Below are 25,638 nucleotides of genomic sequence, written 5' to 3'. Positions count from 1 at the left end.
GCTCTGGGTCAGTTTTGATAAAAAACAGCATCCTCTACCCAGTCATGGGCATTACTAACTTGTGGCAAGTTGGGGGATATTTCTGTTACTATCACACCTCATAAGAGCTTTAATATGGTTCAGGGTATTATATTCCACAGGGACCTTCTTTTGCAGTCTGATGACGAGCTGCGCGCCAATTTAGAGCGGTGACATGTTCATTTCACCCGGCACGTCCATCGGAGTCAGAGCGATAACCAGGTTGGCACTGGTGCCTTCATCTTGGCCTTCTAGGGTGACACATTGCCCGAGAAGGTCAAGGTGATGGTCTACTGCTGTGACGTAAAGCCATATATCCCTCCCCCGATGTGGTGTTTGAAGTGCTGGAAGTTCGGTCATGTGTCTTCCCACTGTACTTCCAGCGTCATATTAGAGATTGCAGACACCCATCTCATCCCAATACTCAATGTTTCCTGCCTTTCATCTGTGTCGACCGCAGAGAGCATCATCCACCTTGCTCACAAGACTGCAGGATTTTACAGAAAGAGAGGAAAATCATGGAAAATAAGACCATGGACCGATTGACCTACACTAAGGCTAAGAGGGAATTTGAGCACCTACATCCTGTGGCTATGACCTCCTCATACGCCGCCGCTAAGAGAACAGTTGTCGCACCATCAGTTCCTCGAATTCCTGTCGCCTCTCAGAACCAGGAGACTACACCTGCCGCCTTGATGGTGGGGGGCACTTCCCCCTGTCTTGCTCCCTCACCAACTACTTCAGGAGCAACACCCCCACCCCCCCACCCTACCCATCAGGGATTTCAGTCCCTACTTCTGAGCCAGAGACGTGTAAGGCTTCTTCGGCTCCTCTTGCTAGGAAGGGGTTCCTTGTGTCACTTCCTTCCCAAGTTTATGCTAGTGGGAAAGATGACACCTGCCCAAAAGCAGCTGGTCGTAGGGCTTCATGCTCATCCTCAGTCCTGGAGACTGATTCAGTGAAGTCCTCCCAGCCAGCGAAACCCAAGGAACAGTGCAAGAAATCTGAAAAGAAGATACCCAAGAACAAGTAACTTGTGGTGGCACCCACACCACCGCCACCTTCAAGCTCTGTGTCTGAGGATGGGGTGGAGATTCTGGCATCTGCTGAGGACCTGGATCTCACCGGACCCTCAGACACAATGTATACAGACTGCTCAGGCAAGAAGTCGGTGGCAGCAGGTGACCCTGAGGTGTAAACTGCCTCATTGAATGTTCCATGCCCTCCCAATCTCACGATGATGTCATCCTCCAGTGGAATTGCAGTAGATTTTTCCTCTGCTTGGCTGAGCTACGGCGACTGTTAAGCTTTACACTTGCTTTCTGCATTGCCATCCAGGAGACCTGGTTCCTGGCAGTGCGAATCCCAGCCCTCTTTGTCTATAAGGGATATTACAGGAACCGTAGCGACTATAATCGAGTGTCAGGTGGAGTTTATGTTTGTCTTAAACTCAGTCTGTAGTGCAACTGTGCCCCTTCAATTACCTCTTGAAGCTGTGGCTGTCAGAATATGGACGATGCAGAAAATAACTGTCCACAATGTGTATCTTGCTCCAGATGGTGCAGTACTCCTGATTGCCCCTAAACCTTTCCTACTTTCGGCAGATTTATTGCCTTTAAACCCTTGTGAGGTGACACCATGCTTATTGGGCGAGGCAGAAATGTTGAAACTTTACTGTTTCAGTTCGACCTCTTCCTCATAAATACTGGGGCTGCCACATATTTCAGTGTGGCTCGGGGCAGTTACTTGGCCATTGATTTATCAATTTGCAGCCCAGGACTTTCCCATCTATCCACTGGAGAACACATGACAACCTGTGTGGCAGTGACCACCTGCCCATCTTCCTGTCACTGCCCCGACTTCAGTCCCACGGATGTCTGGCCAGATGGACTTTAAACAAGGCAGATTGGGAAACTTTCACCTCTGATGTCACCGTTGACTCTCCCTCACATGGTAACATCGATGTGATAGTTGAGCAGGTGACTACCGCAATTGTTTCCGTGGCAGAAAAGGTGATCCCTTGGTCTTCAGGGTGTCCCTGGCAAAAGACAATTCCGTAGTGGTTGCTGGTTGTGAGGCAATTACAGAGCTTCGGCAAGCTATACAGCAACATAAGTGGCACCCTTCCCTAGAGCATCTGATAGCCTTTAAACGGCTCCGTGCCCGTGTACGCCAGCTTATAAAACGACGGAAACGGGATTGTTGGGAGAGATAAGTGTCAACCATTGGGTGCCATACGTCACCTTCCCAAGTATGGACAAAGATCAGGTGTCTTTTTTTGGTACCAGACCCCAACAGGTGTCCCTGGCGTTAACACCAATGTCGTGCTATTTACCGACGCAAACGCGATTGCCGAGCACTTTACTGAGCACTATGCTCGAGCCTCTGCATCAGAGAACTACCCCTTAGCCTTTCACACCCTCAAACGGTGGATGGAAAGGAAAGTCCTCTCGTTCACTACACGCCCCAGTGAACCCTATAATGCCCCATTTACGGAGTGGGAAATCCTCAGCACACTTGCACATTGCCCCGACACAGCTCCTGGGCCGGATCAGATCCACAGTCAGATGATTAAATCTCTCTCATCTGACTAAAAGTGCCATCTTCTCGTCATCTTCAACTGGATCTTGTGTAATGGTGTCTTTCCATTTCTGTGGCGGGAGAGCAAATTCGGTAAAAACCTGCTTGATGTGGATAGCTTTCAGCCCATCAGCCTCACCAACATCGTTTGTAAGCTGCTGGAATATATGGTGCGTCGGCAGTTGGATTGGGTCCTAGAGTCACATGGCCTACTAGTTCCATGTCCAGGCAGCTTCCACCAGGGGTGCTCTACCACTGATAATCTGGTATCCCGCAAGTCTGCCATCCGAACAGCCTTTTGCAGATGCCAACACCTTGTTGCCGTCTTTTTTGATCTATGCAAAGCGTATAACACCACCTGACAACATATCCTTGCCACATTATATGGGTGGGGTCTTTGATGCCCGCTACTGATTTTTATCTAGAATTACATGTCGCTCCATACTTTACATGTCCAAGTTGGTGCCTCCCATTGTTGTTATTGTTGTTGTTGTTGTTGTTGTTGTGGTCTTCAATCCTGAGGCTGGTTTGATGAGGCTCTCCATGCTACTCTATCCTGTGCAACCTTCATCATCTCCCAGTACTTACTGCAACCTGCATCCTTCTGAATCTGCTTAGTGTATTCATCTCTTTGTCTCCCTCTACGATTTTTACCCTCCACGCTGCCATCCAATGCTAAATTTGTGATCACTTGATGCCTCAGAACATGTCCTACCAACCGGCCCCTTCTGCTTGTCAAGTTGTGCCACAAACTCCTCCCCAATTCTATTTAATATCTCCTCATTAGTTAAGTGATCCACCCATCCAAACTTCAGCATTCTTCTGTAGCACCACATTTCGAAAGCTTCTATTCTCTTCTTGTCCAAACTAGTTATCGTCCATGTTTCATTTCCATACATGGCTACACTCCATACAAATACTTTCAGAAACGACTTCCTGACACTTAAATCTATACTTGATGTTAACAAATTTCTCTTCTTCAGAAATGCTTTCCTTGCCATTGCCAGTCTACATTTTATATCCTCTCTACTTTGACCATCATCAGTTATTTTGCTCCCCATATATCCTCGTTTTGTTTTTGTTGGTGTTCATCCTATATCCTCCTTTCAAGAGACTGTCAATTCCGTTCAGCTGCTCTTTAAAGTCCTTTGCTGTTTGTGACAGAATTACAATGTAATTAGCGAACCTTAAAAGTTTTTATTTCTTCTCCATGGATTTTAATACCTACTCCAAATTTTTCTTTTGTTTCCTTTATTGCTTGCTAAATAAATTGAATAACATCGGAGAGAGGCTACAACCCTGTCTCACTCCCTTCCCAACCACTGCTTCCCTTTCATGCTCCTCGGCTCTTACAACTGCCATCTGGTTTCTGTACAAATTGTAAATAGCCTTTCGCTCCCTGTATTTTACACCTGCCACCTTTAGAATTTGAAAAAGAGTATTCCAGTCAACAACGTCAAAACTTTCACTAAGTCTACATATGCTAGAAATGTAGTTTTGCCTTTCTTTAATCTTTCTTCTAAGATAAGTCATAAGGTCAGTATTGCCTCACGTGTTTCAATATTTCTACGGAATCCAAACTGATCTTCCCCAAGGTCGGCTTCCACCAGTTTTTCCATTCTTCTGTAAAGAATTGGTGTTGGTATTTTGCAGCTGTGATTTATTAAACTGATAGTTCAGTAATTTTCACATCTGTGAACACCTGCTTTCTTTGGGATTGGAATTATTATATCCTTCTTGAAGTCTGAGGGTATTTCGCCTGTCTTATACATCTTGCTCACCAGATGGTAGTGTTTTGTCAGGACTGGCTCTCCCAAGGCCGTCAGCAGTTCCAATGGAATGTTGTCTACTCCGGGGTCCTTGTTTCGACTCAGGTCTTTCAGTGCTCTGTCAAACTCTTCACGCAGTATTGTATCTCCCATTTCATCTTCTTCTACATCCTCTTCCATTTCCACAATATTGTCCTCAAGTACATTGCCCTTGTATAGACACTCTATATAATCCTTCCACTTTTCTGCTTTCCCTTCTTTGCTTAGAACTGGGTTTCTATCTGAGCTCTTGATATTCATACATGTGGTTCTCTTATCTCTAAAGGTCTCTTTAATTTTCCTGTAGGCAGTATCTATCTTACCCCTAGTGAGATAAGCCTCTACATCCTTACATTTGTCCTCTAGCCATCCCTGCTTAGCCATTTTGCACTTCCTTTTGATCTCATTTTTGAGATGTTTGTATTCCTTTTTGCCTGTTTCATTTACTGCATTTTTATATTTTCTCCTTTCATCAATTAAATTCAATGTTTCTTCTATTACCCAAGGATTTTTACTAGCCCTTATCTTTTTACCTATTTGATTTTCTGCTGCCTTCACTACTTCATCCCTCAAAGCTACCCATACTACTTCTACTGCATTTCTTTCCCCCATTCTTTTCAATTGTTCCCTTATGCTCTCCCTGAATCTCTGTACAACCTCTGGTTTAGTCAATTTACCCAGGCCCCATCTCCTTAAATTCCCACGTTTTTCAATTTCTTCAGTTCTAATACACAGTTCATAACCAACAGACTGTGTTCAGGGTTCACATCTGCCCCTGGAAAGGTCTTAAAATGTAATACCTGGTTCTTAAATCTCTGTCTTAACATTACATAATCTATCTGACATCTTGTAGTATTTCCAGGATTCTTCCATGTGTTCAACCTTCTTTTATGATTCTTGAACCAAGTGTTATTTATGATTAAGTTGTGCTCTGTGCAAAATTCTACCATACGGCTTCCTCTTTCATTTCTTACCCCCAATCCATATTCACCTACTATGTTTCCTTCTGTACCTTTTCCTACTCTTGAATTCCAGTCACCCATGACTATTAAATTTTCGTCTCCCTTCACTACATGAATAATTTATTTTATCTCATCATACATTTCATTAATTTCTTAATGATCTGCAGTTAGTTGGCATATAAACTTGTACTACTGTAGTAGGTGTGGGCTTTGTATCTATCTTGGCCACAATAATGCATTCCCTATATTGTTTGTGGTAGCTTACCCGCACTCCTATTTTCCTATTCATTATTAGACCTACTCCTGCATTACCCCTATTTGATTTTGTGTTTATAACCCTGTGGTCACCTGACTAGAAGTCTTGTTCCTCCTGCCACCGCACTTCACTAATTCCCACTGTATCCAACTTTAACCTATCCATTTCCCTTTTTAAATTTTATAACCTACCTGCCCGATTAAGGGATCTGACATTCCACGCTCCGATTCGTAGAAAGCCAGTTTTCTTTCTCCTGATAACGACATCCTCTTGAGTAGTCCCCGCCCGGAGATCCGAATGGAGGACTATTTTACCTCTGGAATATTTTGCCCAAGAGCACGCCATCATTATTTAACCATACAGTAAAGGTGCATGCCCTCGACAAAAATTACGGCTGTAGTTTCCCCTTGCTTTCAGCCTTTCGCAGTACCAGCACAGCAAGGCTGTTTTGGTTAGTGTTACAAAGCCAGATCAGTCAATCATCCAGACTGTTGCCCCTGCAACTACTGAAAAGGCTGCTGCCCCTCTTCTGGAGCCACACGTTTGTCTGGCCCCTCGACAGATACCCCTCTGTTGTGGTTGCACCTACGGTACGGCCATCTGTATCGCTGACGCACGCAAGCGTCCCCACCAATGGCAGGGTCCATGTTTCATGGGGCATTCCATAGTTCCCCCCCCCCCCCCCCCCCCCCTCATATCCAGGAGAATGGGGTCCTGTAGGGCTCTGTGTTGAGTGTATCACTATTTTTAGTGGCCATTAATGGTCTAGCAGCAACTATAGGGCCGTCCGTCTCACCCGCTCTGTATGCAGATGACTTTTGCTTTTCGTATGTACCACCAATACTGGTGTTGCTGAGTGGTGCCCACAGGGAACCATCCACAAGGCACAGTCATAGGCTCTTGCCCAATTCTACCAGTTTTCGGCTGCTAAGCCTTGTGTCATGTAGTTCTGTTGGCAGCGTACTTTTCATCTGGAACCAGAACTTTTCCTTCATGACAATCCACTCACTGTAGTAGAGACATATCGATTCGTAGGACTGGTTTTCAACGCCCGATTGACTTGGCTACCTCACCTTCGTCAGCTTAAGCGGAAGTGCTGGCAGCACCTCAATGCCCTCCGCTGCCTGAGCAACACCAACTGGGGCGCAGATCACTCTGCTCTGTTGCAGCTCTACAAAGCTCTTGTTCAATCCCGCCAATCTGGTTTATGGTTCGGCGGTGCCCTCAGCATTGTGTGTACTCAAACCAGTACCGCACTGTGGTGTTCGCCTAGCGATGGGAGCTTTTAGAATGAGTCCGATGACCAATATCCTGGTGGAGGCCAGAGTCCCTCCATTGCAGATCCAATGTGCACAACTGCTCCTCAGTTATATTGCACACATTCGTAGTTTTCCTGAGCATCCAAATTACTGCCTCCGTTTTCCACCCGCGGCAGTTCATCTCCCACATTGGCGGCCCAGGTCAGAACTAACGATTGCGGTTCACATGCGATCCCTTCTGCCTGGCATTCGGGAGGGCTACAGTTCAATCCCGCGTCCCGCCATTCTGATTTAGGTTTTCTATGATTTCCCTTAATCGCTCCAGGCAAATGCCGGGATGGTCCCTTTGAAAGGGCACGGCCGACTTCCTTCCCCATCCTTCCCTAATCCGATGAGATCGATGACCTCGCTGTCTGGTCTCCTTCCGCAAACAAAACCAACCAACCTTCTGTCTGAACTGGAGTCCTTCCCTTTACCGCCTCCCATCCAGGTCCGTCTGCATACACTTTCATGGTGTACACCTAGCCCGCAGATTCATCTGGACCTTTCGCATGACCCTAAGGACTCAGTTACTCCTCCTTCTCTCCACTGTCACTTCCTCTCGATTCTTGACGTGTTTCAGGGCTCTGAAGTGATTTACACCAATGGCTCGATGGCTGATGGTCGTGTTGGCTTCACCTACGTCCACAGAAGCCATTTTGAACAGCATTACTTGCCTGATGGCTGCAGTGTATTAACTGCAGAGGTAGTCGCCATCTCTCGCTCACTTCAGTATATATGTTCATGCCCTGGGGAATCATTTCTTCTGTGTACTGACTCCTTGAGGAGCCTACAAGCTATCGACCAGTCCTACCCTCTCAATCGTTTGGTAGCGTCCATCCAGGAGTCCATCTATGCCCTGGACTGGTCCTGTCATTCAGTGGTGTTTGTGTGGACCTCGGGACATGTCAGCTTCCCATGCAACAAACTTGCCGACAGTCTGGCCAAACAGGCTACGCGGAAACCGCTTCCGGAGATGGGCATCTCTGAACCTGACCTGCATTCTGACTTACGCCGTAGGGGTTTTCGGCTTTGGGATACGGAATGGCATAACAGTACATACAAAAAACTGTGTCATTAAGGAGACTACAAATGTGTGGAAGACTTCCATGCAGGCCTCGCGCAGGGATTGTTATCCTCTGCCGGCTCAGCATTGGCCATGCTTGGGTGACCCATGGTTTCCTCCTTCGCCATGAAGACCTGCGTGAGTGTTGGTGTGGTGCCGGGTTGATAGTGGCCCGTGTTCTGGTGCACTGTCCCACTTTGACTGCCGAGCGACGAAATCTTGGGTTATCGGACTCTTTGCTGCTAATTTTATCTGACAACACCTCATTGGCTGATTTACTTTTATCTTGTATTCGGGAGAGTTGGTTTTATCATTTGATCTAAGTTCTAGAGCATGTCCTTCGTCCCTTTGTGTCCTCCACTCTAGTGCTTCTAGGGTGGAGGTTTTAATGTGTTGCAGAGTGGATGGTCAGCCAGACATGGTAATCTGCCTTGTTGTTTTAATCTCTTCATCCCATTTCTTGTGTTTCTGTGGTCTTTTGGTCCTCTTATGTCAATTTACATTTTTGTTGCTTTTCATTGTTCTTGTGATTTTTCCTTTCATTCTGTTTTGAGTTGTCAGTCTTGTTTGTGTTCTCACACTTGTGGAATTGTTTTATTCAGAACAAGGGACTGATGGCCTCGTAGTTTGGTCCCTTTTCCCCCCTTTTAATCCAACCAACCAAGAACTCCCTTGCCCGATATGCTTAATGTCTTATGAGGGTCATAACAGACAGGAACTAACTCCCAAATCTAGTTCGCAAACAGGTTCACTGTGCCACATCCTCACACACCCTTAATCCTTCCAGCACTCCCAAGAATCAACCACAAGGAGCACCCCTTCATCACTCATTGTCACCTTGGACTGCAACAACTGAACAGTATTCTTTGCCTGATCTTTGATTATCTATCATGCCCCGAAATGAGTTGTATACTACCTAAGAGCCTTCTCACGCCTCCTAAAGCGGTGTTTCTCCCACCCAACGTACTCAACATCTTAGTTCATTCCTATGCCACTCCCACTCCAACCCCTTGCCGCAAGTATCATACCCTTGTTGAAGACCCAGGTGCAAGACCTATCCAATCCACCGATCCACCCAGAAGTTCCTACTCCAGTCGTGTCACAGGCTTATCCTACCCCATCAGAGGCAGGGCCACCTTGGAAAGCAACTATGTTGTACAACAAATTCTACTGCAATCACTGTACAGCTCCGGGCCTGTGCACCCACACCTCCCTGGTGTATGACCCGTCTGTCCGTCCGCCTGGACTTGGCACGGGAACCCAAGGACTCGGTTCCGCATGTGGCCCTCTGTCACCATTTTCTTGTGCTCCTTGCCTCATTTTCAGGCTGTGAGCCTGTCTACACTGATGGTTCCCTGGTGGATGGTCGTCCTGCCTACGCTTTTGCTCACGATGCCCATGTTGAACAGCGCTCCTTGCCAGCTGGCTGCAGTATTTTTACTGCAGAACTGGTGGCCATATTGCGCACTCTTGAGCATATGCGTTCCTGCTCAGGTACGTCTATCGTCATCTGCAGTGACTCCCTGAGCAGCCTCCAGGCTATCGACCGCTGCTATACCTCTTCTCCTCTGGTATCCTGTATTCAGGAGTCTGTTTTTGCCATTACCCGCTCTGGTCGTTCGGTGGTCTTTGTTTGGCCGCCAGGTCACGTTGGCATCCCGGGGAATGAACGTGTCGACAGGCTGGCCAAAGGGGCGGTCGACGCCCCCACTTTGGCGATTGGCCTCCCGGCTCGTGATTTGCAGCTGGTGTTGCGCCGTAAGGTGCTTCAGATGTGGCATGACGAGTGGCGTAGCCTGACTTCGCCGAATAAACTGCGGGCTGTTAAGGAGACGACCGATGTGTGGTGGTCCTCCTTGCAGACTTCTCGCAGGGACTCTGTCATCCTGTGTCGGCTCCGCATCGGCCATACCTACCTGACGCACGGACATCTTTTGCGTCAGGAGGATCCCTCCCTGTGTCAGTGTGGGTCCCGGTTGACGGTCGCCCACATTTTGTATGAGTGTCCCCGCCTTTGCACCCTCCGGCAGACTTTTAATCTCCCGGGCACGTTGCCTTTGGCTTTATGCGACGATGCCTCCATGGCTGACAACGTTTTAAATTTTATCCGTGGTAGTCCTTTTTATGGTTCCATTTAGGGGGACCTGTCCCTTTCCCTTTCTGTGTATCTTGTCCTCGAGTGTCTCTTTGGTTGCAGATTTTAATGTATGTATTCGGATGGTTGACTCTTTCCCAATTTTTGTTCCCATGGTCAGTCTACCAGTCTCCGGCCCTCTTCTTTTCTTCCGTTTCTTTCTGTCCGGTGTTCGTCTGTACTCTTCTTGTCTCTAGTTTTCGCTGCCACATTAGTGTTCTTTCAGTGACTGGGGGGAGGGGCGTCTCCTTCCCCCTTGGGGTTTTACTTGTTCTGTAAATTTTGTTTCGCCTGTTTTTGGAATGGGGGACTGATGACCTTAGCTGTTTAGTCCCCCTTAAACTTCCCAACAACCACCACCATTGTACAGCTTTTTATGTTGGTATGACAACCAACCAGCTGTCCATCAGAATGAATGGCCACCACCAAACTGTGGCCAAGAACAAAGTTGACCATGTGGTTGAAAATCGTGCAGCTGAGCGCATCCTGTTAGATTTACACAGTTACTTCACAATTTGGGCCACCTGGTCATTCCTGCCACTACCAGCTCTTCTGAACAACACAGACCAGTGTTAGCCATTGCAACATATCCTTCATTCACGTAATCCTGCTGGCCTCAGTCTCCATTACCCCACTGTCCCCACACCCTCCACCTTTCTCTGTCCTGTAATGCCCTACCCATTCACATCTCCATGGCACCTTCATCTTGAGTTACACCCCACCACCTTTGTTAACAATGCTTCACATGCCTAGTCCATGCACCTGCCACCACTCTCTCTGTTTCTCTGTCAGCAAACAGGCTGCCTCCCTCAAAGCCTCTTAAGTACCTACTCTCAACACCTCTTCTGCCCACACTGGACGTCTGGAGGACGATGGTTCAATCCCACGTCCGGCCATCCTGGTGTGTGTGTGTGTGTGTGTGTGTGTGTGTGTGTGTGTGTGTGTGTGTGTGAAGCACGTTAAACTGCCAAAACTCAATAAGGATCCTGGGCCTGATAATGAATCTGTCAAATTTTATACACAATTTGTAAGTGTATTATCTTCTTCTTCACCATAATATGTAACAAATCTCATGAGCAGAGCAAGATACATAGAAAGGAAGCAGAACTAATTTATAAAAATTGCCATCCTACGTCACTGACATCTGCATTTGGCAGAGTACTAGACAAAATTTGAAGTTCAAGCAGTATGTCTTGCTTGTAAGAAAAGAACTGTGTCTTCATGGAAATGTGCATAAATTCTGAAAACATTGAGTGTGCAAATCACAACTTATGCTCTTCTCAAGTGGTATCCTTAGTGCCACGTATAGAGAAAACTAGACTGATTTAGAATTTGCAGACTTTTGAAAAGCTGTGGATTTAGTTGCAAGTTTACATCTTCTAAAGAAAGTATGTCCCTTTAGGGCAGCTAACCAGGTTTGTGACTGGGTTGGAAACTTTATCTGATAGATTGTGACACATTATCACTGGCAGAGAGTAATTTACAGATAGTGAAGTAAAATCTAGTGTGTCCCAGGGCAGTGAATAAGTTAATAACTTCATGTTATATGTTGATGTCATAACAGATAGTATTAGTTGCAATCTTAGTATTTTCATAGACAACGCAGTTATCTCCAAGGACATTCCAACTTGTACAAATTGTAAAAATTTATATCTCAACAACCTATCAGCCTCGTACAAAGACTAGCAATGAACCCTCAATGAAGAGAAATTTGTGAACCTTAAAAAATGTAGAAGTATGGCTTCATTTTATGTAGAATTAATGGGTCACAGGAAGTATGTCATACCATACAAATGTAGAGATATGAAGTGGAATGATGACATAGGATCAGCTGTATGTAAAGCATATAACAGGTCAAGATTCATTTGTAGGATATTTGGAAACTGCAGTTTGTCTACAAAACATTACATGCATAACATTGTACTGTCGTTACTTGATTTTTGCTCTAATACATGGGACTCATAATATCTGAGAAGGTCTTTTATTTCTTTCTCATATGATAGTGCAATCTCTTTACACTATATGACAGCAAAGCCATTAAAAGTTGCATGATTCTCCGTACTATCTATATTTCTCTGGCAAAAGGAACTCTTACACCTAAAGTTGTGAATCAGTTCTGCCATGGTGTATGTTAACTATTGATCTGATTTTAATTTGTAAGCAAATATTTCTTAAATCTTCATATGGTTATATTGTGGCTGGTTGCTTTTTATTTTATTTACGTTTGTATCAGCATAAAATTTTTTGTTGTTGCTCAGAAACTTCTTTTTTAGTATCACTTAACCTGCTATTAATCTATGGTACTTTAGTTCCTTCAAATTTTTACAATATCTACATTACATGTAGTTTCTTCTGCATTTAAGAATGATATACATGCGAAAATGTAACAGTAAGTGAAATTATGTTACTCTGTATTTGTTACTTTGTTTTAGGAGGAAAGAAGAAAATTCATGCTCAAAATGGAACACAATGAGTCAGAAATATTGCAGTTTGAAGCTGAAATCATCCTACAGAAAGCAAAGACTGAAGAAATTATTCAAGAATATGAGAAGAAGATGTCACAGATGTCAGAGAACCATGCAAAAGACCTGGCTGCAGAAAGAGAGAGGACTCAACATGTAAGCCAGTAAAACTGATGTACTGAAACAGTCCATGGGACTTTACTTTTTATTTAATGATTTAAGGTTTTTATCAATTTCCCGGTTTGCTTGAGTGGAACTGTCATTGGTGTGGATGTGTAGTCAGTTTCATTATAATAGTTGGTGGAGTTTGTCTTCCTGTTAATCTGTTGTTTTATTTTTCTCAAAGTATTAGGCTGTGTGCTTATCAGGGCCAGGATTGTATGCACCGGACTGGGCTGCACCTAGCCTGCTCAAAATGCCACCCTGGGTGTTCACACTGTGCACTGGGCCAGGATGATGAAGGGGGAAAAATCAACTTCCCGATTTTCACACTTTAAAAGCTCATTGTGGTGTAGAAGACTACACCACATAGTTTTGTGAACTTGTTTTTTCCTTAAAAGTTTTACTTTCCAGAAATGCTTACTTTTCATTTTGTGTGATTGTTTTTTAGTTCCATAATGTTTCTCAATCGAATCTGAAAAAAAAAAAATACAGTTAAAAGAAATCTGATTTTTGTGCAGGTGTAGTGTAGCATCTTAGCTTCTTAATAAACCATTTACCTTTTAATAATTCAAAACAGTCATTGCAAAATGACACTATCTGTCAACCATGTGCACTTGATGTGCAGATGTAGTGATGAAAAAGCTTACTGTTAGATAAGTTTTAGAACATACATTACTGTGAGTGAAATATAGCTAAAAGTACTAAAAAGTTTTTGAATTGGTTGTGATCTTGATATCAGTCTCTTTTCACAAGTAACTGCAAGTTCTTGAGTGACATCAATGCTGTGATGGCAAGCCTATGGAGTTTGCATGGTTTACAGTAGTGTCAAACATTGCAGGATATAAAAAATGAAGTACTAGTGATCATTTCAGGCTTAGTGTAAGTCCCTAGTGTCATTTTGATGTTCCATGTCTAGAAAATACAAATACATACAAATACATACAAATTTTCCCCTCAGTGACATCAGATTATACTGTACAATCATCTTCCATGGCTTTGAAAGGGTCACACGGTACATTATAAAAAGCAAAAATTGTGGACTCTCCCCATGAATATTGACTGGTATTTAGGAGAGTTCTTCCTTAGTTGTAGAACTAAAAAAGTCCCTGGAAAATTTTTTATTCGTGTTACAAAATGGGTAATAATACGTTTCAGTATCAACTGAAAAACATTAAAGACAAAACTTTCATAACAGAATATATTTTTGCAGGAGTACAACACAAAACTTGAGATGAATTAGTGCAGTCCTTGTTTTGAAGGAGAACTTTGTTCTGAACTAACTGCCTCCAGTTCAGAATGAGATTTTCACTCTGCAGCAGAGTGTGCACTGATATGAAACTTCCTGGCAGATTAAAACTGTGCGCCGGATCAAGACTCAAACTCGGGACCTTTGCCTTCTGCAGGCAAGTGCTCTACCAACCTGAGCTACCCAAGCACGACTCACGCCCCGTCCTCACAGCTTTACTTCTGCCAGTACCTCGTCTCCTACCTTCCAAACTTTGCAGAAGCTCTCCTGCAAACCTTGCAGAACCAGCACTCCTGAAAGAAAGGATATTGCAGAGACATGGCTTGACCACAGCCTGGGGGCTGTTTCCAGAATGACTAAGCCATGTCTCTGCACTAAACACAACCATAAATGGCAGAAAACTTTTTTATAAACCCACAAGGCTGATGGAGATTTGAAGAGGCTCTGTATAGACAGAAACACTGCCAATCGGAGGTTATTGCCTTAACAAAAGAGATCGTTTCAGATACCTAGGTATGTGTTTCAACAGTCACAATGACATTAAATGAGAGATTGAATTGCAAATCATCACCCTTCCAAAAATTGCTTTGACACGAATCATTATGAAACAAAAATCTAGTGATGCACAAGATTCCACTTTCTTACATATTAAAGAGAGCATTGAGAGAAATATGTCAGACTCTAATTCCTCAGGTGAGGATAAAGCTAGTAAATGTGAGTAAGGAAGTGTAAAAGTATGTACACAAATTACCTGTTTCACCTAAAATAATTGTATTACTTTTGGCTTGACATTGAAGCAGTGTGGGAACACAGCACAGAACATATGACTTAGCAAGGCTTTACACTATAGGATATGTGAAGTTTAAAAAGGAGGGTTAGTTATAAAAGGCAAATTTTATGCAATTTTTAAATTTGTATCTGCATATTTAGGAAAGTATTCCTTTCACATAATTCTCATATAAGAATGAATTCTATTTTGATTGTAATTGAAGTCATTTTTATATATGTGGTGCACTATTGTTACTTACATGTTTAGTGTGGCTGAGATTCATTAATATCTAGCTGATTAGCATTAAATAACAGATTAATTCATTTAAAGTTATGCTAACATGATACGTAATATTTTTTTATTGGAGACCAGGAGATATAATCGATGTAGTAGGAAATGTGTGAGCTAATAGTGCTGTGCAGAATACTCGCTGAGGGCTGAGAAAACTGAAGAAGGTACTCTTGCATCAGTGAAATGCATATTCATTAAATTTAATTTCACATGATGTGTATCTTGAATATATCTGACTGACTTTATAGGAGACTTGCTTGCTAAAGAACATCAGCCATTCTTAAAGGAATAAATATTGTGGATAACTTCTTTGGTTGAGTAATACAGTGTGTTTGCATATTATTGTGGAAACAGTAATTGTATTTGATAGTTTTAGATTACTGTGTTGTTACTAAAGTATAAAATCTGTGATGATCTTTTTATGAAATCAAAGCAAAATATGAATCTCTTTATGAAATTAAAGCAAAATATGTTTGGTTTGACTTTTTTCTTTCCTTTTGCTTGAAAGCAGTAAAGATGTGTCTTCTTTATTTCTTCAAAGTTACTTGCTGAGAGAGAGAAACAGTACCAGGGAGAATTAAATGTTAAAGATGAAGAGATGCAAACCAAGAAAATTTATTGGGAACGTCAAGTTAATGAAGGGTCTGCACTTCTGACCAAAGCACACGCGCAGATTGGTTTGTTGGCAGTACATGAAAAGTGAGTAAAATTCATTTACAATGGTTAGCTATGTATTGTGATAAGATGATGATAATCAGTGGGTGGTGCTGATCAAAGTGTAAGTATTTTCCAGTTTTAAGATGGATAAGCTGGTAATTTTGCATTTTGGAAGTGACAGCAAGATTCAGCAGTTTGTATTTAGTGAAACAAAACTAAAAAAAAATTCTCTGGCAACAGCATCTAGAACAGTTAACCCACTCAAACTTTCCAGACTAATGTGGAGAGAAGAGGAGAAAAAGAAGAAAACATTAAGCACAGACACAGGAGTAGGCTTCTGTGATCATTACCAAGTTCCATAAGTCATCTTGGTATATGCCCATATTGTGGCTTAACAGTGTTCCTTTGTTGTGACTGCTGTTTCAGGTATGACTAACAGATTTGTGTGTGACTGGCAAGCACCCAAGATGTATCCTCCTATCTCAACCAGTGAGAGTTATGCCTTAGAGGGGTTGTGCTGGTTACTGCATCGGCCTCAATGGTCATGCTTATTCCACATTGATTATTCAGTACCTTGTGTAAAACCTGCCCTAAATGTGCTTCCAAATATCTTAATATAATCTGTTTCTACCAAAGCTAAATTCTTCTGCACCTTGTTATCAGATTTCAAAGCTGAAAGTGTTGCAGAAAGAAATCTGTCAAACCAATTTATGACAAATATTCAAACTAGTTATTACTGAGAATGAGGTTGGTTTCAAATTTGAGAGCAGTGAATCATAAATACTTCAGTTTTGTGATGCATAAATACTTCAGTTTTGTGATGCATAAATACTTCAGTTTTGTGATGCATAAATACTTCAGTTTTGTGATGCATAAATACTTCAGTTTTGTGATGCATAAATACTTCAGTTTTGTGATGCATAAATACTTCAGTTTTGTGATGCATAAATACTTCAGTTTTGTGATGCATAAATACTTCAGTTTTGTGATGCATAAATACTTCAGTTTTGTGATGCATAAATACTTCAGTTTTGTGATGCATAAATACTTCAGTTTTGTGATGCATAAATACTTCAGTTTTGTGATGCATAAATACTTCAGTTTTGTGATGCATAAATACTTCAGTTTTGTGATGCATAAATACTTCAGTTTTGTGATGCATAAATACTTCAGTTTTGTGATGCATAAATACTTCAGTTTTGTGATGCATAAATACTTCAGTTTTGTGATGCATAAATACTTCAGTTTTGTGATGCATAAATACTTCAGTTTTGTGATGCATAAATACTTCAGTTTTGTGATGCATAAATACTTAAAATTTATGGTGGTGATCTAAATAAGCACTGGGACACACTGTTTGGTTAAATAAGTTGACAATACACCTGGTTATTCTATTATTTCTTTTGACCATATTGTGAGGATTTGCCTACCAAACTAAATTAATGTTTTTAGTGGTTAACTGTGTGTGTTGGTCAAGCATTGAATCCTATTCAGACCACCCAAAACTTCTACACATCTTATTGAGACTTTCCAAATATCCAGGACACCATTCTCCACTTCCAATTGCCAGACGATATTCTTGATGGGTGCTGTGAACCAAGATGCATGCAATCTCAATTGATCTGTTGGCAGTATTGTAGTCTAAAAGAGCTTGTAGATAACATGTTGTAACTCATTACACTAGCCCCTCTGACCTTTCCACCTTTCATGAAAAATTTCTGTGATCAGAATGTCTGCCTAGTCTCATTTTCAGGCTTATTATCTGGAAGTTATAGACAAAAAATATGGTTAATAAATCCAGCTATTGAGACTTGAGAAGTTCTTAGTTATCTCTGTGAACAAGCCACTCCACAAAGAAAGAGGACAGTTTGTGGTGCACACACACACACACACACACACACACACACACACACACACACACACACATACAGACAAAAATTGATGTTTCCTTGACAACTTGGGACCTGTTCTTTCATTCAATTCCTTCTTTTAGTCATTTTGTACCACAACATGACTAAAAGTCCCCGTCCCCCCCAGTTCGATTCAGTACATCTTTATTAGTTACTAGTGAACCTAGTAATGCTTTGCAATTGCGACATATGTATGGGAATTGGGTATACATCCTAAACTCCTCCCTCCTTTTTCTGTGTCCATTTCATCATCATCCTCCCCCCCCCCCCCTCTCTCTCTCTCTCTCTCTCTCTCTCTCTCTCTCTCTCTCTCTCTCTCTCTCTCTCTCTCTCTCTCTCTCTCTCTCTCTCTCTCTCTCTCTTCTGTGCATTGCATCTCCCTTCCCCTCTGTTCATTTCCTATTTCCTCCTCTGTTCTCTGTTCTCTTCCCTCTGACCTTGAGCCTTGTTTATTGTTGCTGTGGACAAAATATTGATTGGGAATTGTCACCTAAAAAGAATGGTTAAATTGTTCAGGATCATTGGTATATGCGGTATAAGACACACCTCTCCAGCTGATGGATGTGTGAGGAAAGTAGCTTCAATGACAGTATTTCACACAGTTTCTAATCTGTGAATAGGTAAGATTACAAAATTTTGGATCATTCAAATTCCATAGTAGTTATTATCAGCCATACATTTAACTTTCCTATTTTCTGTAAAATCAATAGCAATGAAGAAAATAAAAAGCAGGTTGTTTTATGTACAATTTTTGCATAAAAATATAAATAAGGTGAAAGAATATCTATTAGAGAAACAATTTGTCTAAGGGTTTACCTGCCCTCCTGTCATAGTTGAAGCACTGTGAGAAAGAAGTCAAAACCACTTATTTTCACAACCCAATGTTTTCTTTCTTTCAGTTGGCTTTACCAAAAGACGTATACAAAGACGTTTAAAAATATAAATATATGCCTACTGAAATCTCTGTCCAAATGTATATTAGAGAATGGTGTAAAAATTTGAAGTAAATTGGTGAAGTACTTTTTGAGATTCTGGTAACAATATTAAATGTTGACTTGCGCTTGTATAGTATAATACATATCACACACACACACACACACACACACACACACACACACACACACACACACACACACACACACACACACACATATATGATAAATTCTTCTCGGGTTATCAGCCGAGTGGTGACGTCGTCTTGTTGCAAAGTTTCGATGAGGTTCGTACCTGTCATCTTCTGGCCAGAAGATTTGCTACGGCAAATGGAGCAAATGAGTTGGTTCTTTCTGCATTTGATGTTGTCCATGGTGTGCCTTAATGGGCTTAGGGAGGCACCATTAGTCCATTGGTGGTTCCTTAGAAAATGACAAAACAAGCAGTTTGTTACCACTTTTTCCTAGCAAAACTAAGCAATGGATTTCAAGATGGCTATGCACAGCAAATGGATGAAATTTTTACAATATGTGCCTAAGATCCCAACCTTGAACAGTGTTGATAATTTTCTTCATATCTTATCCATTTCTGTGATGTAGAGGTTCAAAGTGAAATTACATGTGTACATAAAATATGTGCATAGAATCCTGTGTGAAGCAAAATCTAAGTAATAAATAACTGCAGAAAATTTCTCAAATTTTAACTTTGTATTCTTTAGGCATTTATCTAGAAGTGTCATCTTCACTTTTTCAAAAATCTTCATCCATTATCAAGAAACACACAGAAAACACAGTTTTTGGGTACCAAAACCGAGCTGCAGATCTCAAGACCGCTATGTATGGGGTGTAATTTTTACGATAATTTCTAAGACCCCAACCTCAAACAACCTGGAAAATTTTCTTGATATCTTTGTCAGTTTCAGAGGTTCAAATTTACACTACTTGTACATTTAAAACACATGCAAAATCTAGTGACTCGAAAACGTAGCTTATAAAGTGACTTAGCACAGAGAAATGCTACGTAAAGTGTCGCGGTTATCACCAGAAAGGTTCCGGAAACCTAATGTAGTATTCAGGCACCTGAAAAATTTTTGTGCATGTAAAATCCAATCTAAGATGTAAAATTAGTTTTGCATTATTTCAAACTGTCAAAATTTCATATGAGTGACATGCATTGCTGTGGCAGTGAAGAGATGGGAATCAGCAGAGAAATGGTCCTATCTGAAAACAAAAAAGGCTAATATGCTATAAGATTACTCTGAAAAGTGAGGTACCATCTGCCCCAGTCTACCTTCCTCTGCACCTTTAACAATTTTCCCAAAAGTTTTGACATGCAAATGTGTTTGAGCTTTTTTATGCTGAGTGAAGAGGAATGGGAAAGAGATGGAAAAGTAATAAATATTGAGAATGAAAACATGGTCCAGGTAGGCTGTATTCTTTTTATTATCTATGCGAGTGGCCTTTGGTCATTTTCAAGCATGTATCTTAAGCTTCCAGCTTCATTTTGCATTATGACATATTGTTGGGACATGTGGACTGGTATACATCTTTATTCTGTGCGCATGTGGCACAAAAACAACAAACTATTGTACATGGCTATGTCTATTAGCCGACATAATAGATGTAACCGTGTATAACAATGAATGGCTCTTGTGCCATGTACACACAGAAGTCAGGTGTGTTCCTGTCCACATGTCCCAGTGACATATTATAACGTAAAATGAAGTTGGAAGCTTAAGATATATGCTTAAAATGACCAGAGATTGAAATTGGCCAATCACATAGATAATAAAAAGAATACAGCCAACCTGGACCTTGTTTTCGTTCTCAAAACACATTGAGGCTGGGGACCCCGACCCATGAAAATACACAAAAATAAAATTGTAATAAATACTGGAGTATAGTAGACACTGGTTGTAGTATAGAAAGAGCACAGGCAGTGAGAGAGAAAAAGAGGGACGCAGTGGCAGTGGAACATAGTTGACAGTGACAAATCAGTGCTGGGAAAAGATTAAACTAGACAGTGCCATTGGGAGAGGAATAAACAGCCTTTTCTTTTAGCTTATTTGATCCTCTATCTGAAACCTACCGTACATGTAACAGGTGATTAAAAAGTTTCCATTTGAAGGCTGTACAGTCCAGAATCGGTATGCTAATCAGGCAGAATGGCTGTGAGCATATAGACAATCATCCTGCCATGCACCAGGTAAGTTCACCGAAACAGGTCATTCCAAAGCATTTAAATATGCTAAATCTCATGTTAGTAAATGGTTTAAGTGTCTGTAGCAAGATCCCCGAGTTACTCTCCGCAATAAACAACAGTAATGCAAATATTGTATTAGATACCGAAAGCCAGTTAAAACCAGACATAAATAACAGTGAAATTTTGAACTTGGATTGGACAATGTTTAGGAAGGATAGGACTGATGCTATGGGAGGTGGTGTGTTCATTGCAGTTAAAAGCTGTTTAAATGTAGTTGAGATCGATACTGGGTTGGACTGTGAATTAGTCTGGATAAAGCAGTCAATCAGAAAGGAGTGACCATAGTATTAGGATGTTTTTATAGACCACCAGCATCCGCAACGAACGTCGCAGAGCGTTTCAGGAAAAGCCTTGAGTACATAGGAAGTAAATATCCAATTCAGCCACTAATTATAGGTCGAGACTTTAATCTGGCATCCACCGACTGGGAAAAATTATATGTTTATCACAGGAGGCAGAAGTAAAGACTCGTGTGAAGTTATTCTAGGGGTGCTCTCAACATCAACATACAACCTTGAGCAATTGGTTAGAAAACCAACTCGAGATGGGAACATATTAGACATCTTGGCGACAAACAGACCTGATCTTTTTAGGAAGTTACTCTGGAAGAAGGTATTAGCCACCATAATGTTGTTGTGGCTTGTATGTCAGTGGAAGTTGCAAGAAAACCAAAGAAAAAGCATAGAGTTTTCTTGTTTGGGAAAGCAAATAAGTGTCATCAATGAATATCTTCATAGTCAGCTCCAGGCATTCACTGTGGGACACGAAGATATTGAGCATCTTTGGTTGTAATTTAAAGGTGCTGTCCACCACATGCTAGAGAAATATAGGCCTAGCAAAAATATAGGGGAGGGAAAGGATTCACCTAGGTTCAACAAACATTAGGAAGCTGCTGCGAAAGCAGATAATTTTGCTCAGATGTTTGAAACATTGTCACTGCCCCGCTGACAAACAGAAATTTACGCGAAATGAAAGCAGCTGTCCGAAGGTCAATGTGAGATTCTTTTAACGAATTTGAAAGCAATACTTTATCTGCAGATCCTAAAAAAAATATTGGTCATACGTAAAATCAATGAATGCTAAAAATAATTAAATACCTTCTCTTGCTGACAGTACGGGTAGTGACAAATCAGTCCTAGGAAAAGATTAAACAAGACGGTGCCATTGGGAGAGGAATAAACAGCCTTGTATAAAATTCTAAACCTAGTTCTCAAAAACTCATTTATGGTAGAGGGCTGCAGCACCATTCCCCCTTTCAATTACCAAACGAACGAAATGATGGCTGACAGTGTTTCGGTATCTGGGATTGTAAAAGAGTTAAGATCCTTAGATGCTAGGAAGGCATCTGGCCCAAACAGTATCCCCGTAAGATTTTATGTTGACTATGCTACAAATGTAACGCCATTCTTATCCATCATATATCAGAGATAATTGGGACAGTGGAAAGTTCCATGGGATTGGAAGAAGGCCCACATCACGGCAACCTATAAGAAGGGTCGAAAATCAGACGCTCATAATTACTGGCCAATTTCACTGACATCGATTTGTTGTAGAATCATGGAATGTATTTTGTTTCAGGCATAATGACCTTTGTAGACACTGAGATGCTCATCTGCAGAAAACAGCATGGTTTTAGGAAACAGCGGTTATGCGAGACACAGCTGGCCCTCTTTGTGCATGATACACAACAGGCTCTAGATACCGGCTCCCAGGTTGATGCGATGTTCCTAGACTTCAAAAGGCATTAGACTCAGTTCTGTACTGTTGCTTGCTCCAAAAAGTGCACGCTTACGCTCTATCCAATGACATATCTGTTGGATAGAAAGTATGTCGTCCTGAATGGGGATACTTCAACAGAAACAAGTGTAACACCAGGTGTGCCCCATGGCAGCATAATAGGTCTGCTGCTTTTTACGATTTACATAAACGATCTGGTTGATGTTATTGACAGTGGCATTAGACTGTTTGCCGATGATGCTGTAGTCTACAGGAATGTAGTATCACATGCAAGCTGTCAACAAATCAGTGAGGATTTGCAGAAAATAAATGCGTGGTTTATTGACTGGCAGTTATCTCTCAATATTAGTAAGTGTAACCTACTGCGTATAACAAAGCAAAAGTCCCCATTGATGTACGAGTGCAGGATAAATGCCTAGTCTTTATAAGCGGTAATATCTGTCGAGTATCTGGGTGTGACTATTCAAAATGATCTCAAATGTAACAATCAGAGTACACAAGTAATGCGTAAGGCGAACTCTAGATTGCGGTTTATTAGTAGAATCCTGAAGCAATGCAGTCCTTCAACAAAGGAAATTGCTTACAGTACTTTAGTTTGTGCAGTCTAGAGTATTGTTTGTCTGTATGGGACCCTTACCAGTTCGGTCTGATTCAAGAGATTGAGAAGCACCAAAGAAGAGTGGCAAGATTTGTGACTGGAACCATCGTGAGAGCGTTACAAACCTCATAAAAGTTTGAAGTGGGACACACTTGCAGATAGACGATGCACTAAATGGAAGGGGCTGCTCACTAAACTCCAAAATCCAGTCTTCGCTGAGGGTGTAGAGCATATACACTCATGGAAATGGAAAAAAGAACACATTGACACCGGTGTGTCAGACCCACCATACTTGCTCCGGACACTGCGAGAGGGCTGTACAAGCAATGATCACACGCACGGAACAGCGGACACGCAAAGAACTGCGGTGTTGGCCGTCGAATGGCGCTAGCTGCGCAGCATTTGTGTACCGCCGCCGTCAGTGTCAGCCAGTTTGCCATGGCATATGGAGCTCCATCGCAGTCTTTAACACTGGTAGCATGCCGCGACAGCGTGGACGTGAACTGTATGTGCAGTTGACGGACTTTGAGCGAGGGCATATAGTGGGCATCCAGGAGGCCGGGTGGATGTACCGCCGAATTGCTCAACACGTGGGGCGTGAGGTCTCCACAGTACATCGATGTTGTCGCCAGTGGTCGGCGGAAGGTGCACTTGCCCGTCGACCTGGGACCGGACCGCAGCGACACACGGATGCACGCCAAGACCGTAGGATCGTACGCAGTGCCGTAGGGGACCGCACCGCCACTTCCCAGCAAATTAGGGACACTGTTGCTCCTGGGGTATCGGCGAGGACCATTCGCAACCGTCTCCATGCAGCTGGGCTACGGTCCCGCACACTGTTATGCCGTCTTCCGCTCACGCCCCAGCATCGTGCAGCCCGCCTCCAGTGGTGTCGCGACAGGCGTGAATGGAGGGACGAATGGAGACGTGTCGTCTTCAGCGATGAGTCGCTTCTGCCTTGGTGCCAATGATGGTCATATGCGTGTTTGGCGCCGTGCAGGTGAGCGCCACAATCAGGACTGCATACGACCGAGGCACACAGGGCCAACACCCACATCATGGTGTGGGGAGCGATCTCCTACACTGGCCGTACACCTCTGGTGATCGTCGAGGGGACACTGAATAGTGCACGGTACATCCAAACCGTCATCAAACCCATCGTTCTACCATTCCTAGACCGGCAAGGGAACTTGCTGTTCCAACAGGACAATGCACGTCCGCATGTATCCCGTGCCACCCAATGTGCTCTAGAAGGTGTAAGTCAACTACCCTGGCCAGGAAGATCTCCGGATCTGTACCCCATTGAGCATGTTTGGGACTGGATGAAGCGTCGTCTCACGCGGTCTGCACGTCCAGCACGAACGCTGGTCCAACTGAGGCGCCAGGTGGAAATGTCATGGCAAGCCGTTCCACAGGACTACATCCAGCATCTCTACGATAGTCTCCATGGGAGAATAGCAGCCTGCATTGCTGCGAAAGGTGGATATACACTGTACTAGTGCCGACATTGTGCATGCTCTGTTGCCTGTGTCTATGTGCCTGTGGTTCTGTCAGTGTGATCATGTGATGTATCTGACCCCAGGAATGTGTCAATAAAGTTTCCCCTTCCTGGGACAATGAATTCACGGTGTTCTTATTTCAATTTCCAGGAGTGTATTATGACCGCCAACTTTCATATCACGCAATTAGCGCCATTCAAAGATAAGGGAAATTAGAGCTCATACTGAGGCATTCAGACAGTTGTTTCTCCCTCGTGCGATCCGCGAGTGGAACAGAGGGGGGGGGGGGGGGGGGGGGGGGAAATATGACTTTGGCGCGAATAGTGCCCTCCGCCAGACACCGCGTGGTGGCTAGGAGAGTATATATGTAGATGTAGAAGATATCCGTTAGGTAAAGTGCCATGTCCGCTGCATGAGGAAGTCTGTAACTACCTGCTGAAAATCCGTGTTCAACACGAATTGTCTGCCCTTCGAGGCATTTTATACAGGGGCCAAAGGCGTGATAATTAAATGAAGAGTTGGTGTAATGGACGAGTCTGGCCTCGCAAGTTGACCGGGTGTCATGTTTTGAATCGTGACGAGTGCAGGACGTGGTACACCATTCCACGATGATGGTTTTGGAAGACATGCTGCCCCACACACTGTCTCCATTCTCTGATGGATGTCTAAAAGTGTTTGTTATTTGGCAGCCAAGAAAAGAATAACACCATGTTGGTCCTGTTTGGACACATTTGGTAATAACATCTCCATAGTTCACATTTCCACATTTACTGCATGCACGTTGGAAAGACATAAATACTACAATAATGACTTGTCTAATTGTAGGTGCTTATATATCAGCATCGGACCAGAGACTTATGTAGATTCTGCCCATATGTGTTTTTTGTGTTAGTGTTATTAGTAACTCATACCTGCGTTCCATGTAATGTTAATACATTTTGTGGAAAGTAAACATCAATCACCAGCTTGATCTTCGCTGGCAGATATATA

At 42.6% G+C, this 25,638-nt stretch overlaps 1 protein-coding gene across 2 annotated transcripts in view; it reads left to right on the top strand.

Annotated features, from left to right (window-relative positions):
- LOC126299236 (spindle assembly abnormal protein 6 homolog) overlaps positions 1 to 25,638 on the top strand; it is a 232,667-nt gene that overhangs the window by 66,931 nt on the left and 140,098 nt on the right. For both annotated transcript variants that reach the window (XM_049991022.1, XM_049991023.1), the window contains 2 exons: positions 12,555 to 12,740; positions 15,594 to 15,751. In XM_049991022.1, the coding sequence (XP_049846979.1) occupies positions 12,555 to 12,740; positions 15,594 to 15,751 (344 nt within the window). The remainder of the gene's footprint in view (positions 1 to 12,554; positions 12,741 to 15,593; positions 15,752 to 25,638) is intronic.

The sequence above is a fragment of the Schistocerca gregaria genome, chromosome X (genome assembly GCF_023897955.1).
Source record: "Schistocerca gregaria isolate iqSchGreg1 chromosome X, iqSchGreg1.2, whole genome shotgun sequence".
NCBI lineage: Eukaryota > Metazoa > Arthropoda > Insecta > Orthoptera > Acrididae > Schistocerca > Schistocerca gregaria.
Note: the sequence above shows the minus strand (reverse complement) of the source record. Positions and strands in the feature narration are given on the sequence as shown.